Consider the following 19,016-nt stretch of genomic DNA (forward strand, 5'->3'; position numbering starts at 1 on the left):
AAAACTAGCTGGGAAGTCACAGATGGAAAGGTAGAAAGTAAATCAGGCAAGCATGTTTATTCTGGAAGCCAAGTGAAAAGTGTTTCAAGGAAAGAGTGGTCAACTGTGTCAAATACTGGTGGTAGGTTAAGATTAAGACTGACACATGTCCATTAGATTCAGCAACAAGGATGCCACTGGTGAGTTTAAGAGCAATTTTTGTGGAGGTGTGAAGGTGAACATCTTTGAAAAAGTCTCCTTTCAACAGAACTGGAGAAGAGAAATTGGACATAGTGGGTATAGACGAGGCTTTTGAGAGACAGGATGACAGCTGAAAAGGGCAATGAAACTATTAAAGGGTTTTTTGGTTTGTTTTGTCTAAAGATGGGAGAAAAGCACATTTAAATGTTGATAAGAATGATTCTGTAATGAAAGGAGAATAGTGAGACAGAAGAGATGAATCTAGCACCAGTGGAAGGAATAGCCTTGGCTAGTTTATCCACTGTAATGAAGAGAAAGCTGGAGTTCTCAGAGCAAATGCAGGTAGCTGTTCTAACATATTGTGGGAACTTGGGACATTTTTTTCCAGTTACTTCAATTTTCTTGATGAACTAGGAAACAAGGTTGTTAACTGTGAGGAGGAACTGAAGGTTTAATAAGAAAGTATGAAACAGTTGCCTAGCAGTCAAATTATACAAAAGGTTCAGACAATCATACACATTATCCAGCAGAAAATTAGCACAGAAAACTTGATACCCCAATTTTCCCCCTAATCATACACCAATGGTATGTTCCAGCATCAAGTTTAGCTCTAATTCCTCTGTCTTCTACATCCGTAGTTGAATAACTGATGCCCACATTCGCAGCCCTCAGGTACTATGCTATTCAAAAATTTCAAGGAAGAGCAAATGATATTTAGTACTTTGTGTTTAATGAGGTAGAAAAATATGTACCATTTTATTTAGAAAGACTTACATAGGTTTGTGATGAACTTCAGGACACGGAAAAGCTAAATACAGTATGTAATTAAACAGTACACGCCATTTTCCCAGACAAGGGAAAACCTGTTTATACAATGCTTATCCAAAGCATCAAGGGATACATCCCATGGCCAGAGTGATATGATTCTTCTATTCAATAAAAGAAGTTACACTAGTCACCTGACAGCACTGTTAAGATGAAATTCTTCATTACCACTATTTAAGACTAAGAAATAAGAAAATGCAAAGGATTCCCTAGTACCTTTTCATCCAAGTCTGAACCTTTTATTTGTTCACTGAAGTCTCCCAGGTTTTCATTTTCAGAAGTCTCATTGGTAACTTCTCCTAAGGAAACATTTGCATCTTTGGAATCATGTTTTATTTCATTTGCTGAAAAGAAATAATTTCAATGATAGAAACTTTAAATGACAAAATAGCCAAGTCACTCAAAGACTGTTCTAAAAGATGACTTAGAATTCAGAGGCTCTTTTAAGGTCTAATGTGACAAATATCAAGTAGAATTTTCAGCAAATTATATATAATTATTCTTTCTCTATCAAAATAACTCCATTATATTGTATAAAAAGAATTGTCAGTGAGATGTAAGAATTTTTCCTCATGTCCAGCTATTTTAAATACATTTTTAAAACTTGAAAGTCAAAGTAAAATTAACTTTCATATTAAGTTATTTCCTGTGAAATAAAGATTCAGGCATTTAGACTTACGATTAGCTGTTAATTACAAAAAAAAAGTAAATAACTCAGATTTAAAACATGGTAAAGGTTAAATATATATTTCAATTTCAAAATAAGACTATAAAAATTATTGAGATCAATTACCTATCTTTCGTAGATAAAGCCTAACAAAGTCATTTATTAAATAATCAAATGGAAAATATCTCAAAATCTGATTTGCCAACCAGTCACAATTAAAACTGAGAAAAACTGACAAACTGTAAAACATATGTTTAACAGACTATAAGATGAAAAGCTTTCTATTCTAACGAATTCATTCTAGGCCTGAATGGAGCTATAAAAAGATGCTTCAATACTACATATACTGAAAATGTCCAATTTTACCTGTGGAAAAGGAAGCACATATGTCTGATTTCATCAACCCAGGGTCCAGCACAGGAAGTTCTCTATTATAAAGCAAGCAGAGCTTAAACATAATAAAAGATTCTAAGCAGAACTATTCACTTCTTTAAACATTATATATTAATAATATTAGCTTTGGCAAGTGGTAAACATCAGCTCAAGTCCTTCAGGATATAGCACCATAATGGGACTAAGAACCCAGCACACCCATGCAGATTCCTAATTTAGCTCATTAATCACATACGCTTCAATTGTTAGGGAGTGCTGCCACTCAAACTTCATTACTCAGAAAGAACCTGACAAGATATACCAAACATTTAAAAAATTTTAAAGTATTACACCAATACAAGATAGTGTTCTAAAGCACATATATATATGTCTTACACACAGTATAAAAGGAAGATAGCTTGAGTGTGGTTTGAATGTTTTTTTGTAGTCTCTAAAGACAACTTACAGTCTAAAGATTAAGATTAGAGTTAGACCAATCTGGGTTCAAATATTTTTCTGCCACTTACTGTGTAAACTATGGCAAAATTACTTAACTTCTTTGAGTCTAATCATATCTGTAAAATGAGAAAACCACCTGCCCACAAGGTTATTGCGAGGATTAAATGAGATACAGTGTTCTTAAAGCCAATAACATAGGCCCAACAGATGAAAACTACATATATAGGGGCCACTCAAATACAAAAGGCCAAATGCTATTCCATTTTTTTAAAACTTAGACAAAATTTAAAATATAAAAAAGTACACAGAATAAAATACAACAAACACCTATAATCCCACCATTTATTCATTCATATAACAAGTGGATTTTATTAAGCATATCCTACAGCTCTACAAGTGCTCACTGGTTCAGAATTACTTCCTAGACAAGGAAGAGGAAAACTAAACAAAGCATCTTGCATACAACTTTCTTTGAAGTTTGGAAAACATGAAGTATTTTTTCCCAATATAAACCCTAGAAATAACCCAGCATTATATAGCTTAAGGGACGGGAAAATAATAATACAAACAGAAAACACAAACAATTGCAAATTTCCTTCTCTAACCCAGACCTCTCTAGACTCATATCTAGCTGTTTACTAGAATATTTCCATTTCAGTATCTCAAAGGCCTCTCCAACTCAAAGTGTCTAAATTTGACCTCCCCAATCCTGCCCCTTTGCATTGGAGATGAACAGTAAGAGAGAAATGAAGTATCATCTTTAACTTCTTCCTCTGCCTCACCCCCATCTGATTAATCAATATTCACCTCCTAAACCTCTCTCAAATCCACTCCTTCTTCTGTCTGAAGTCACCATGTTCTTTTGGTGTAAGTATTACAATAGCTCTCGGCCAATTTATTCTCCACACCAGAGCTACAGTGATTTTTAAAATGTAAATCTGATCAAATTCTCTCTCTTCTTAGAAGCCCTTCAGTGAATTCCTACATTCTTAGGATAAAGTTCAAACTCACTACAAATTCTAGTTTGCCTACTATGGTCTGTTTATGCCTGTTGTCCTGGCATATTAATTCTTTATAGTTCCCCACTTCCCTCTCAAAAGTTTTGCAATTCAAAAGGAAATTCTGTGCTCATCCTTTCAAAGCCCTTCATGACTGAGCTTCTGTACATTCTATAGCTTCATTTCTTGCCATCTGAACACTAAGCCATGGAACATTATTTCAGTTTCTCACTTTTTTCACCTATATCTAATTCCTACTTATCCTTTAGACCTCATCTTAAATGTCTACTTTCATCAGGAAGCCTTTAACATCTTTCTATCATTTTCTCACTTAAACATTTGCTTCCTTAAAAGCTCTATGAGGACATGGCCCATATGTGTCCAGTTTCTCCCTATACACGCAGCACCTATCATATTCCTAGCACAGAGTACTGGACACTGGGGAGACCTAAATGAAGATGCCTCTCTCCTCTCCAGAAACTCCTAGTGCAGGGTGAGGCTCACATACAAGTAGACATAATAATATATAGATATATGTGCCAAGAGAATAATTGGAGGAAATTCCTGTAATAACATCTCAAATGTGATTGGACTGATAACTGAATAAAAAGAAAGGGACTTTCAGATAAACATAAGCAAAAGGATTAAAGCACATGGCACATTGTGGAAACAATGAGCTGCTTGCTGTGTTTATCTTTCATTAGCCTTTCACCCCCCGTTCCTCTCCCCAAAACCACAGTTATCAAAGAGGGAATGGATACAAATCCACTAAAGAGCCTTAAAAAGCCTAGCCAAGCAATTTAGACTCTATCCTCAGGTGGCTGAAAACCAGTGAAGCATTCTAAACAATCACTGGCAGACCACTTTCTATTTCAGAATATCACTATGACAAAAGAGGTTTTTTTTTTTTTTTGAGACAGAGTCTCATTCTTTTGCCCTGGCTAGAGTGCCGTGGCATCAGCCTAGCTCACAGCAACTTCAAACTCCTGGGCTTAAGCAATCCTTCTGCCTCAGCCTCCCGAGTAGCTGGGACTATAGGCATGCGCCACCATGCCCGGCTCATTTTTTCTATATATTTGTAGCTGTCTGGCTAATTTCTTTCTATATTTTTAGTAGAGACGGGGTCTCGCTCTTACTCAGGCTGGTCTCGAACTTTTGAGCTCAAATGATCCACCGGCCTCAGCCTCCCAGAGTGCTAGGATTACAGGCGTGAGCCACCGCACCCGGCCGACAAAAGAGTTAAAAGAGTTTAGAAAGATATACCGGGAGCTTATTACAATAATCTAGGAGAAAGATAAATAAAATAGTAGCAGTGAGAATTGAGAGGAAGGAGCAGACATGAGAGATATTAAGGTAGCATGAACAGAATTAAGTGACTTAATAGAGAAGAATTGAAGGATGTTTCTGTGGCTTCTAATTATCCTGAAAGTTCCATTCATAAATGGGTACAGCAAATATATTAGTTTAATTTCAAAGTATTAAGAAAGCATTTATAATATTGCTGGTATAATTCATACACGTGTGAGAAACTTTTTACTATGTAAATAGCTAACTTACAAGGAAGGTTAAATTGTATATGCTACTTTAAGAAATAATTTTGTTTTCAATTTGACACAAAAAAGTTAAATTCACCTAAATTTAAAAAAAATCATAAAATTGCAATTTACATAAATATCATACAGTTCTGCATTTGTGGAGTGGGAAATTATAGTTCTATGTTGGTGGAATGGAAAAGGAAAAAATGAAGGGTAGAAGGAGGAAAGGAGAGAAAACAGAGACAGACAGGTGAGGCTACAGAAATATAGAGAAGCAAAAGAGAAAAATCTGAGCAAAAAGAAGAGGGGAATAAAAGGTTTAAGTCAACTCTGAAGAACCACACAGATTATATCAAGCTTATCCTCTAGGCACAGGATTTTTTAAGTGGGTAATAAAATCTATTTAGTGGGTCCCAACCAAGAATTTTTTTTTAATGAACCATAATAAAATACAACATATGAGACTACATCACTTGTAAGGAAAATACTGTTTTTGAACACCTATTGTTTCACCTATTTATAAGTATATACTGGATGTTAAAGTAAAACATATCTTTATTGTGGGTAATTGACAAAAAGGTTGGAAGACGATTGCTTTAGAATAATTATTAGCAGAAAAAGTTTGAAAACTATAGCCCAAGAAAAAATTCAAAATGTTACTCTCTCCTTTTGAGATGCTAACTAGCTAACTGTGGTCAATATTCATTTATTTATTCACATATTCTGTTTCTGGATAGGACTGCCACAGATTTGCTAGTATAATTATTCTGCAGATAGCAGTGGCCATAAGCAGAGAAATATTACAGTATCCAATTCATTGAGCCAGAAGTTCCTGAGCCTGATGCCATGCTGTGAGGTTAGGTTTCATGATATTACATATGATTACTCGATCAAGCACAACACTGATTATGTCAGCAATGACAAGAAACAATGGTTTATGTGGCCTCAAAAAGAAAAATGTAAAAATTGGACAGATGTTTCTTCATATTACCCCACCTGCTGCTTTAAAGAGGAGGAAGAGATGAGACAGGAAAGGGATCAAAAGTAAAATAATGTTCTGTGGCAGTTTGCAATCAAATGAAAGCTATAAAAAGAACCAAAATGCCACTCATCCAGCATGCCATTTTAGGGATGAAGGACAGACTCTGGAGTGGGTTGCCCCGAGTTCAGGTTTCAGCTCTGATTCTTGCAATCTGTGCGTCCTTTGGAAAGTTAATCTCTTTGATTCAATTATAAAGATAGGTTCAGTTTCAATCTCAGAATTGCTCCACTAAATAGAATAAGTACTATATCTAGCTCAGGGTAGACATTAAATATCAGTTCTTACAATTAGGTGTAAAAATTTGCACTGTAGTTAGAACACATCAGATATTCAGTGGAAAGGGACAATGGAGAAAAGTAAGTTTCTTAAAAGACAGGCAAGGAGTCTCAATATAGTACAGAAAGAATAATCCTTACTTTGAGTGGAAACCTGTTTTTTGTCATTTAATATGGTGAAACTGGTCATAAGACCACTCTACTCTAGAAGGCCAATCTCCTGGGGAATAAACTTGGATTAAATTAGATTATGAGAAAGCAAATTACTTGAGACAGGATATAATCTGCCCAGGCTAGATCCATGCTAGGCATGGGTCTAGTGGAACTCAAATACCTGGGCAAAAGTGATAGGCTTTTTAGCTTCTGTGCATTGGTACCAGATGTATTTCCCCCTAGAAGTTTGTGTTTATTATTTACCAGCCCCAGAATCTACAACTCCTTATGGATTTAAGTACAAGTTGGGAAGGTAGTATAACTGATCCTCACTGACCAACAGCATCAATTGTGTACTGAGTTCAAATGCCTAACTTTCCAACCTCCTTCATATGGCATCATAATACTTATCGAATATTATTTCGCACTAGTCTTTAATGTCTATTTGCTTTAGAAAGAATTCACTGTTTTCATTTACATATATTCCAATCTAGGAACTTGAGAAATAGCCTGCAATATTCTCAAGTAGAAATTGAAACCTTAATTTTCTTTCCCACCCCAATATATGAGGGACTGGACTTGCAAAGGTAACAAGACATAGATGTTTCTTACCTTTAATAAATCCAACAGTTTAGCAGGTGAGAGAGATGAAAATTATATTATCATGGAATCAGTGCAATAGCTGAGGTAGCACAGGTGCTATGGGAACACATAAGGGTTCCTACCTCTGCCTAATGGAGTCAGGAAAGCCTTTATAACCTTCCCTACACCATCATGTTCATTACCTACCTTTCCTTTTTGCCCACATATTCCTCATTTCTCCTCCCCAAAACTTGTTTCCTTCTTCCCCTTTTTTAATCTAAATGAAACCAAACTTCAAGGATCAATACAAATTTTTTACTTTCCAAGATGCTTTTTTATTCCTCTCTTTTCTAAATTCCTACTATTCTTAGTACTTCAGTTTATATAATTTTATTGCAAACATATTAGCCCCCCTCCAGCTATACAGTACTACCCCTTAATTTCTGGCTGATTCTTAAAATCTCAATCTATCATACGTTATAATTCAACTGGTATGTTAGCATATAATAATAATCCTATGTTCTAGTACAGATTAACTGTCTAGCACTGACCATTATAGACATTCTCAGATCATTTCCAATGATACTTATGGGCTAATTCAAAAAGTTTTACCAATTTCAGCCATTACACATTTCCAAGCTTATCAACTCAAGTTTTAGTGAATGAGTTCTAATATGCTTCTAATGCTTTATATTTTATTATGGACTTTCTTCACCGTGGAGACTGATAACAACGAATATGCATTCCATCATGACTTAAACACCTTACAAATTCTCCCTAACCAGGTCTGTTTCCCCAACAATTAAATCAGCTCAGATTTATCTACTTGTTTTACCAATAAAGGGTAGTCCAGAGCTTCTGACAAATATCTGTGCCTAACACTTTCTCATCTTCTATTTTTTATTCCTGTAAAATAAAAACTCACTCTAGCAGACTTCAACCTCTCAGTGTCTTAAAGGGGGGAGGGGGTAAAAGTATATGAACTAGCAACTGACTGGTAAAGGAAACAGCTGAAATCTGAAATCATATTTTAAGCTTAATTTAGTTCTAGAACCATTAACCACAGTAGTTGCACAGGAGCTTTTGCAACTACTGATAGATCCTATAGTTATCATGATTTCATTTTTTCCTGTTAAGGTTTACCTTAGCACTGTGGATGACTCTAAAACTGATATTTCCAGTGCAGATAAAAAATACAAACATTAAAATAGCTGAGGAAAATTTCAAGTTTATTTAAAAACTGAAACTTCAGAAGCAGACATGAAAGGCAAAGAAAAGCCAATAAAAGTATAATTGGTACATTTGAAATAAAGGGAAATGAAGTTCAAAGATAATAAAAAAAATCATCTGAAGTAAAAACTTGATACTGCAAACCAAAATGGCTCACCTTATCTCAGGAAAGGCTGATATAAAATTGCTAATCCCAAGGTGGAAAGCAAGAAGAAAAAAGGTGGTTTAAAGAGGTGCAGTGGGAGTATTAGTTTGGCCTTAGGGTTTTCCACCATAAAAAAAGAAGCCAGAAAGCAAGGGAGCAATGTCTACACAGTTGTGAGGAGGAGAAACATAAACCAAGAATTTTTTTTTTTTTTTTAGACAGAGTCTTACTCTGTTGCCTGGGCTAGAGTGCCATGGCGTCACCCTAGCTCACAGCAACCTCAAACTCCTGGGCTCAAGTGATCCTTCTGCCTCAGCCTCCCAAGTAGCTGGGACTATAGGCATGCGCCACCATGCCCGGCTATTTTTTTTAATATATATTTTTAGTTGTTCATATAATTTCTTTCTATTTTTAGTAGAGATGGGGTCTTGCTCTTGCTCAGGCTGGTCTCAAACTCCTGAGCTCAAATGATCCACCGGCCTCAGCCTCCCAGAGTGCTAGGATTACAGGCGTGAGCCACCACACTCGGCCATAAACCAAGAATTTTATATCCAGATAATTTTCTCTTAGACAAGTCATTCTTACGCACCCACCATCTTAGGGAATACAGCAATCATGAACTCTTAATTTTCTTTTTTGCTTTAAAATCTAGCCAATTAAGTGATGAATCAAAACAGCCAAGATTACAGGAAAGTATAAAGGATTGGTAGTAAAGGCTGAATCAGTTTAAATAGAGAAAAATCTTCAGGAATTCAGATTACTGAGGAGAATGTAAATGGCACAAGGCTTAGCAATACACAATAAAAATTTTTAACAAAAACGGAGGGGGGCAAGATTGGGAGAAAAAGTATCTATGTACAGATACATTCATCTTTCATATTAGGAAAGCAAACACTGGTGTCTAAAGTTGGAACACAATATCTAAAAGTTAAGATAGAACTCACTTTTAAATAATCTCCCTTATTAACTTGAGAGATAACTTTTAGGAACTAATTTCTTGTGGTAAAAAATATATCAAGTCAGCGATACCTTTCATTTCACCTCGTTTCCCCACCTCTTCTAGTTAAGTGTAAATAAAATTAACTTTAATGTTTTTACTAAAAAATGGCATGATCCAATTTTTCTAGTATTATATCCACATATATGCATAGATAGAAGTCTGGAATGATGCATACACACAGCAATTAATTTGTTACTTGGGGTAGTGGGATTTTCCTCCTTTTTATGTTTTAATGCAATGAACATGTATCATTTTCAAAAATCAGCCATTATTCTTTAAAAAAAAATAATAAATTTCCCACGCTTTAATTCACAACATTTATCTCTTTCTACTTTTGGCTGTAGCTCATTGTCAACATTTTGTCAGTCAACAGAGATGTTTGCTCTTAAGAGATTATAGGCTTTGCTCTAACTTTCCTTTGTATTCCTCAAAGGAAGCATGGTATAACAGTTAAAAAAAATTCAAGAACTACCTCTCATTGATCCCTCACTGCTCACCTAGTGCCATGGTAAAACCTCTTCCATTCATTCTTTGATTTAATCTTCACAACCCTGAGGCAAGTACTTTACTTTTTTACATATAGGGTAGAATCATTTGCCTAAAAGGTCACATAGCAACAAGAAGATTTTAAAAAAACAAGCTCAGGGTATAAAGACAAGGATCCATTAGTGTTAGAGTAAGAAAGGCCTGGGTTCAAATTCAGATTCTGTTACTTAGCAATGTGACCTTGGGCAAGTGACAACTTGTCGTCTTCATTTTTTCCATCTTCAAAATGGGCAGATTACCATCCTACCTCATTACATGGCTAAAAAATAATAAAGCTCTTTGTTCTCCCTTTGGCACACAGAAAGCATTCTATTTGGTGATAAGTAAGTTCCTGTTGTGCTAAGAACATTAAGAAGAATATGGTATTACAAAGGTAACTAGAAATCTGTAAATACCAGAGAAATTTAAGTCATGTACCATTGACTCTTAGTGGAAAGTGTTTTCATCTTTCAAGTCTGTTCATAAAACAGTCCAATATTCAAGTATTATAACATACAAATATAAATAAGAGCTTGAGGAGCTATGAAAGTTTAGTAAAATATGACATAATGTTAGATCAATGGGGCCAACTAGAATAGATTAAGTTCCTGAGCATGAAGGTTACTACTTGGCTTCATTTAAAGTTGCCTCAGGCAAACCAGTCCTATTTTGGGGGGAAATTATCATTTAAAACCATCACCTTAAAAGTAAAACCACATAAAATTTTTATTGTTTTTCTCTGAAAATTAGTTTAATTTCTGATTCTACTTTCAAGCCCTAATTACTTCAAATAAAAATTTACAAGGCTTTGCTGTTCCCCCCAAAATAGACTTTTTATCTAACAAGGAAGCCACAGAAAATTGGTTACAATATATAGCACTGATCTTAAGTAATCTGACTGAAATAAAAGTTTATCTGCATATTTTTAATAATTAAAGATATATAAAAATAAATTTAATTGACTTTTGAAAGAAGCAATTTCCATAATTTAAAAGGCCACTTCATAAATCATAATTTTAAATTTTGAACAGCTAATCTGCTCCATTATATCTTCCAAGATATATAGAATCCTTTATTTCAACTCTAAGTTTTAGCATAATGACATTTCTGGGTATCAGCACTAATAAGCTATATTGCATTTAATAAATAACTGGGTTAAAAAAATAATAGAGCTTCAATGATCACTGAATAAATTAGTGCAACGTAAGAGAAGAGAGTGCTTTTGTAACCTCCAACAATAATTTGCACCAAAAGGCATACTAGAACATGCATACCTCAAGTCATCACTTGGTTCTTTTTTTCCTGGAAGTTCCATATGCTTGGAGTCTATTGATTGGAGCTCTTCAGCAACACTGGGCTCCTGGCTTATCATGGGGACTTCTGAAGCAAATGACAGTTCCCCTTCATTGGAGACTCCAAAGAGGTCTGGGTCATCTTGAATTACATCAATTACAAGGACATCATCTTCATATGCTTTAAGAATATCTGGAAACTCCACTTTGATTTCTGAAAAATTCTTAGTCATTTTTCTACCACTAACTTCACCGGAAACTCGTTGGAAGGTTTCTTGTACATCAGAGCAGAAGGAAGAACTTTTCTCTATACACCCAGGATCACAAGAAAAAGTATTATTTTCAACTGTGAGAGAAACAGCTTCCTTCTTAGAAACAATACGGCCTGGTTCAGAGATGTAATTAGATGCTTTATTACCATTACTGTACTGCTTTGTAAAGCCCGGAGAAATACTATAGGGATTCTTACTGTAGAATGACTCAGAACTCACTTGCACTGGAGTTATGTTATTTTGCATGCTCAAAGACTGAGGTCCTGAAGTTGATGTGGAGACACTTTCTTTATTTCTATTCTGTCTTATCTCTGCTCCAGATAAATTATCAAGAAGTTCTAAGGGACTGTAAGCTTCTCTCTCTGATGACTTGGCATTTACTTCTTTTCTTTTTTCTGTCTTATTCTTAAGTAGAGGAATTTTAAAATTAGTCAGCCGTCCTGTGTTCAATATTTTAAACAAGTCTGGAACAAGTGTTTGTTTAGCAATGCACGCTTTTCGATGAATAGTTTTGCCTGTAGAGTTACTTGCTTCCTGACCATCTTGGGAAGCCATTGTCAAATTTAGTCTTGTTAAATTTCCTCTGTCTTTATTTTTACTGACTGTTAAGCTTTGAGTCATATTAGTTAACAGAATATCTTCAGTAGTATTAGAAACTACCTCTGACCCAGTTCTGCTCAGTTCTTCTGGCTTTATCTTTTTATCATCCTTGATTATAGGTTCCTTTGTAACCATTAAAGTAGGTTCTACTGCAGAAACTGAAGAGAAACAATTTAAATGAGAATCCAATTTCTCTTTACTTGAAGAGTCAATGTTTGTTTCTGTTAAGGAACTTTCTAACAATAATTTGGAGTCAGTTAAGTGAGTCTGATTTGTTTGGTGTTTAAGAAAATCATCTTGCCCAAAACTTTTCTGAGACACAGGAATAACATAATTTGATCCTGGCAAAGAAGCCTTTTTCCAACACTGGGCAGATATTCTAGCACATGAATAACAAGGCCAAGTTCTTTTACCAGTCATTGGTATTGTTCTGTGACAGCTTACCTTCAATTCTTCAGCTTCATTTCTTAAATCTTCCCGTGAAGATCTCTTTTCAATATGATGGTAATCATTAGGTAATTTTCCCGTGGAGCTTTTCATGGATTTAAAATACTCTTCTGGCTCTAGGCTTTTACATCCTAATGGCTCTGAAGCATTCTTTGTTTCTTCTTTCAAAGGTGGTTCAGAGGTTTTCTGAAATACAGCATTTACATGATGTCCAGGACTTGGTTTTTTTCCTACTGTTTCCGGGAGGCTTAATAAATGATCCATTGGAGAGTGCACATTATGGTTTACTTTTCTCAAAATATTTGAAGAATTTTTTTTAGCCTCTGAAGTCTCTGCTTCTTTACCCTTGGCACCCATTTGGTTTTCTTGCAACACTAACTCAGACTTGTTACATACATTAGAGAAATTCATCTCAATAGCCGTTGCATCTCCTTTTCCAGACAACTTCATCCTTTTTCTGGGTTTCCTCCCAACATTGCTCTCCTCTACTGAATATTTATTTTTTTCACTTTGAAGGCAGGAAAGCAAGCCATTATTTTTACTTCGGTATAAATCACTTTCTTCATGCAGTAACTTACTCACTCCCATTAAATTTTCTTCAGTTTGTAAGAGCTGAGGAATACTATTTGTGTTACTCTTCTCTGCAAGATTCGTAAGGTTTTCTTTCTTTAACTTTGAAGAATTCTCCGCTACATGCATACATCCACCATCAGGTCTGTATGTCAAGTTGTTTTCATCATTACAGCCCTTGGAATGGGGGAAACAATTGCAATCATGTAATTTTAAAATGGAATTATTTTCTACTCCAGGTGACAAGCTGTTACAAGAATATTTTGGAGTATTCTTGTACAGTTCATCTTGGAATTCAACCTTAATATTTTGTGTAGCCTCATTTTCAGTTATTTTGAGAGGTGGGCTTTCTAAGCTTTTAAATTTTTTTATTCGAATTCTTCTTCTAATACCTTCTACCAAACTTTCCTTACCCAAAGACTGCAACAAAGCCATATTTTGATATTCACTGCACTCCACTGTTTGGAAAGATTCCGAACTGGTTAATGATTCCTTTCTTACCACATCAATCTCGGGCTGTGGATCATCACTCAAGGCTTCAGTAACTTTTCTTTTTTCCTTGGCTGATCAAAACAACAAAACATACCAGAAAAAAATATTTTATATTGAGAAGGAAAAAGCAATCCCACTTTAAATAAAAAATCATGAAGCTATTCATTTTTACTTCCCCGAATAGCTGTATGGAAAAATACTTTTGTTTTTAAATGAAAGCTCTAATTTCTATTAAGATACTACGTATAAACCTGTAGAAATTCTAAGGCAGCTGAATAATCCTTAGCATCATCTTTTCACACTAGCCAAAAGGGACCACTAGGAGTTCCTCCCAGTACTTCTGACCAAGGGCTCCTGACGGGGCAAACACCTTTTTAAAAAATCCGGTTTTCCCCTCTCCTGGTAAACCATGTGCATCAGAAGCGACCATGCAGAATCAAGTTAAAGACCAACGGTGAAACAAAGGTGGCGCAAGCTGAAGTACAAGAGATAAAAGAGAGTGACCACTGAGATTTCTTACTGTGTCTTCCCAATTGCAAGGGGAGCTCCGCCTCCTTCGCTGCTCCTATGCCTGCGGGCTCCGACCGGCCCACCTGGTCCCCCGGCCCCTCCACTCGCAGCCTTGCGGTCTTCCCCGCCCCAGACGCCTCACCCGGCTTGTCACTTTCCATCTCTTCTCTCCCCGGCGCCCGGGACACCATTCTTTCACGCCTGCTCTCTTCGCGCCCCGCGGCCTCAGGGCCGCAGCCTCCCGCCTCGTCAGGCCCTGGCGCCAGCCGCCGGCCTCGCTTCCTCGAGCCTCGCGCTTCACCTTCACGCCCCGGGGCCATCACGGCGCCCGGGGCCAGAGGCCGCCGCATCCGCCCTGGGCCGCCCGCCCTGCCCGCCGGGGCCCCGCCGCGTCCGCTCCCAAGAGCCCACCGGCCACGCCGAGGCTGCTCCAGACGCCCGGCGCCCACCGCCTTCCACCCTGCCCGGCGCCGCCAGCCACCTTGGCCCGGGGCCGGAAGCGGAAGTGGGGTCCGCGTGGCCGGGGCCCGGGCTGGCACGGAAGGCCCCAACCGGCAGGAGGGCCGCGAGTCCCGCCGGTCGACCAGAAGGACCCCTCGCGGCGCCCTGAAGGCGGCGGTGGCGGCCGAGCCAAGGGTTTCATTGCGCGGGACTGTGGTGAGGCTCCTCGCTGGCCTCCTTTGCATCTTCTGCTGTGCCGGAGCTTCCTGGAAGCCTTCAGAGCCCCTTCTCCCAGCTGCGGCTCCTTACGCCTTGGCTGCTCGCGAGAACCACTGTGGGCCCGTGGCTTCTAACTCCGCACCAGGTCTCCTAGGGACCCTTTCCAACTGCCTTCCTAATACGTTCACGCTGATGTCCTACAGGGACCTCAGACTCAGGTGTGCAAAACTTAGTTTTTCTCTCCTCACAAACTTGCTCCTCTCTTGTTGGTGGATGCACCACCATGCACCCAGTTGTGTAAGACAGAAATCTAGAAACCAGAGACAATCTTCTTTCCACTTCATCCCTCACATCCACATTCATTAGATCTGCTTGATTCTACTTTCTTAGTTTGTCAGCCACTCTCCCCCTTGCGACTACCATGGCTCTGGCCCTCAGACTTTCTTGACTAACCTACTACATCAGCCTCTGAAATTTTGTTCATGCCTCCATCCTTGTGCCATTTCAGTCAAGCTTCCACCTCCTTGACAGGCCATGCCTCTCCAATTAAAGGAGATCCTAGCATTCCCCAGCTTGGCCTTTCATGAACTTCCTTTGCTCAAAGACTAAAACTAACAGAAGTCCCAACTCTAGTGTGGTATTTGCGACCAAGTTTGATATGGACCCCGAATATTTAACCAGTCTGTCTACAACTGACATTGTAGGGAAAATCTGTGCTTCAATGGAAAACTGTGCATAGAAGTCATCCTTCTGAATTATCTGATTCTCATTCTTTGGGAATTATTTTACAACTCTGTAAATTGCAGATGAGTGATAACAACTCAGTGGTCTATTGTGACATGCAAATTGTGTCTAATAGAAGTTTAACTGACTTCTCATCCCCACTGTGGAAGAAGCCAGTTTTGCCTCCATTTCCATGTTCATTTCATTCCTGATCTATAAATGTATTTGTTGTTTGCACCTATCCTTTGAACCAGTGGTTATAAAATCTTCCTGATAAGAGAAATATAATCTTTAACACAGTTCATTTTTACACGTGTGTAAGAGCCATGATTTCATCTTTTTTTGAAAACAGTCTTGTAACACTATGCATAGATTGCACTTAAGCCACATTGGACTACTACTTGGGTGCCCCAGATTTCATATACTCTGCCATACCTGTGCCTCTCTACATACCAGTCTTGGAAATTCTTCCTTTGCTTGTCTGCCTGGTGAACTACATGTTCCTCCCTTCAAGATTCGGTGCAAGGGTCACCCCCTGGAGGAAACTTCCCTGCTACTCTTCTTGTACTTTGAGGGGTCAAGTATTCCTTCCTATCTGCTAACACACTGTTTTCAACTGTTTACTAATGTGTCTCCCTCAGGGAAGATGACATTAATCTTCACTTTCTGTGTGTTTCAAGGGAACCTGGTGTATTTGAATGCAATGTGTGCTGTGCATTAACAAATAGTAGGTATGATGCATAGAGAATGAATATTGTGGCAGTTTGGATGAGCAGCTCATGTCAAGTGTTCTTAGGGGCTTCTGTAAAATGGAACTTAAGTAAAAGAGGCCTGTAAGATCCAGAAATTCTCGTTTCTTTCTCCTTGTAAATACCCCTTATAAAAGGGAAACCAATTTAAGAGTAGCAAAATTTATAAAAAGGTATGTTAGGCATTTCAGACTACATTCTAAATTCACTTTGTGCCTGTATGTCTCAGTTTCCTCATCTGTAAAATGAAATAATAGTGTCTCCTCATAGAGCTCTTATGAGAATTAAATGTGCTAATATCTGTAAAGCACTTAGAACAATGCTTAGCAGACTATAAACACAGATTTGATTTGTTAAATTAAAATATCAATATATATTGAAAGATAGACTTTATAGAATTGTGACCTTTACCACCTTCAAATAAACATTGCTATAAAGATATTAGTTTTTTTTTAAAAGTAAAAATTCAAGAGTCCAGCTTCTTTGGTCTGAATAAGAACAGATGGTCTTAAAGTTGGTTACAGGCCCAGGAATTTAGAAGCTTTTATAAGGTATAACTGCAATACATAAAACAAGAATGAGAGGCCGGGGTGTAATGACTCACACCTGTAATCCTAGCACTCTGGGAGGCCGAGGGGGAGGATTGCTTAAGGATGGGAGTTTGAGACCAACTTGAGCAAGAGCGAGATCCCCGTCTCTACTAAAAAAATAGAAAGAAATTAGCTGGACAACTAAAAATATATAGAAAAAATTAGCCGGGCATGGTGACACATGTGTGTAGTCCCAGCTACTCAGGAGGCTGAGGCAGGAGGATCGTTTGAACCCAGGAGTTTGAGGTTGCTGTGAGCTAGGCTGACGCCATGGCACTCTAGCCCGGGCAACAGAGTCAGACTCTGTCTCAAAAAAAAAAAAAAAAACAGGAGACAGATATGAAAGTGCTATCTTTGCCTTTTCTTGTTTTTCCTACAGCAGATTGATAACAGGAGTTGGTTTTTCTTTCTTCTTGGCCATAGATTGATAACGGGGGGCATCTGGTGCAGTTTCTCCTTGAGGAGGAGGGGAAGCTTGCGCCCCTGTTGTCCTCTTAGGAACTCTTCCAGGCTGTTTAGATGAAGTCAGGAAGACCTTTTAGTCTACAGGTAGCGAATCTTAATGACGGTCAGATAGTTTACCCTTTCTTCCCCTGTCCTGGAGACTCTTCTGTCTCTGGAATGTGAATTGACCAGCTCTGGCAAATGTTAATGAGAATTTATGCTTTCTTTTGTTTGCTTAGCTTCATATTAATCACTAGATAAACATTTCTGTAGGAGAAATACTCATGTAGCTAATCTTACAGATCAAGTTTATGCCACTTCTAATAGGCTGCTGGTTAGAGTTTATTTTTCCTATTAGCCTGTTAGCAAGACCATCCTTTCAGCCATGAACCTAGCAATGGTGGAGAAAATAAATCTCTTCTCTCCCATGGAAAATAAATCTTTTTCCTCTTTTGACTTGGGTCTAGTGGTTGGGGGCCTGCAAAATAACTGACAATACATAGATTAATAGGAGAAAACATAAGGTTTATGTATTCCCTCAGGATCCTTTAGATAAAATGGCTACTTGAGCAGCCAAAGATAGGGGTTTATATATCCACTTAAAAAGGGGGAAAGGAGGGGAAAAGAGCTCCTGGAGAAGAACAAATGGAAGATAAGGCTGTTTCTGATAGTTTGTTTAAGCAATTTCTCATTCTGGTGATAATCATTAGTCTCTTTTCTGGCTGTATACTATCTAGAGAGTGGATTTATGGTGACAGTATTTTTTGGGAGGTCCTGCTTAACTCAGCAAAAAAGGCTTGGATATTTTTTTCTGTGACTGCTGTTTTTAGCTTAAAATAATCTTTATGCCACTGAGGTGCATTTTAGAGCTCTACAACTTAAAATATTTAAACGAATTTCTTTTTTTCCTGCCAAGAGACCCCCTCTGTAACTAAAGGGGAGGCTGGAGGGACAAAGGAGATGAAAGGAAAGACTTGTTCAGTCACAATAGCAGGAAATGCTCTTTCACTGTTTTGAAATTAACATTTAAATAATGCAAGAATAATTTTGGTGTTCTCTGAGAATATAGTCACTTTTTTTTTTCCTGAATTTTTCCAATATTTTCTTCAGGTTTGGTTTCTTATTCAATTTCAGTTTGCAAATCATCTGCCTAGGAATATCATCCAACCCAATGTTCAGCAAAGAATAACATATTGGTATCCCTTAAATGCCAAAAAATTAATGATCCTATTTTACCTCTAGGGAAAAAAAAAAAAGAAAGAAAGTTTTCAAAACCTGCCACTGGTCCCAAATATTTTACTTCAGGTATTCGGGTCCAGACTTGGAAATCTCAATTAACTTTCTGTCCACTAGAGGACCCCAGACGCAGAGCAGCCAGCCATGACTCACTCTGCGCTTCCTCGGGCCCCACGAGCTCTGTTCTCTTTAATCTTAAGAGCCTCTCTGATGGTGTCATTGAGTCGGAAGAACTCAATTACTCAATGTAATAAGTCCAAAATGGAACACAATAGGAATCTGAGAGCAGAACAGGACTTTAGAAATAATCTAGTCTAACCTCTTCTTTTTACTCCTGGGAGGCAAGAGAAGCGAAGTAATTTAAAAGTCTGTGAATCAATCATTTCCTGAGCACTTCCTCTTGGTTGCTGCCTGGCCGCCTGTGCTTTCCAATGACCGTTCTC

At 37.8% G+C, this 19,016-nt stretch overlaps 1 protein-coding gene across 1 annotated transcript in view; it reads right to left on the reverse strand.

The window, feature by feature from the left end:
• TOPAZ1 (testis and ovary specific TOPAZ 1) overlaps window positions 1–14,857 on the reverse strand; it is an 83,924-nt gene extending 69,067 nt beyond the window's left edge. The window contains exons 1-4 of the mRNA XM_045530478.1: window positions 14,182–14,857; window positions 11,263–13,732; window positions 2,039–2,100; window positions 1,222–1,349 (exon numbers count right to left, since the gene is read on the reverse strand). Of these exons, the coding sequence (XP_045386434.1) occupies window positions 1,222–1,349; window positions 2,039–2,100; window positions 11,263–13,732; window positions 14,182–14,857 (3,336 nt within the window). The remainder of the gene's footprint in view (window positions 1–1,221; window positions 1,350–2,038; window positions 2,101–11,262; window positions 13,733–14,181) is intronic.
• Between the last annotated feature and the right edge of the window lie 4,159 nt (window positions 14,858–19,016).

Source organism: Lemur catta, chromosome 18, assembly GCF_020740605.2.
Source record: "Lemur catta isolate mLemCat1 chromosome 18, mLemCat1.pri, whole genome shotgun sequence".
In the NCBI taxonomy this organism is placed as follows: domain Eukaryota; kingdom Metazoa; phylum Chordata; class Mammalia; order Primates; family Lemuridae; genus Lemur; species Lemur catta.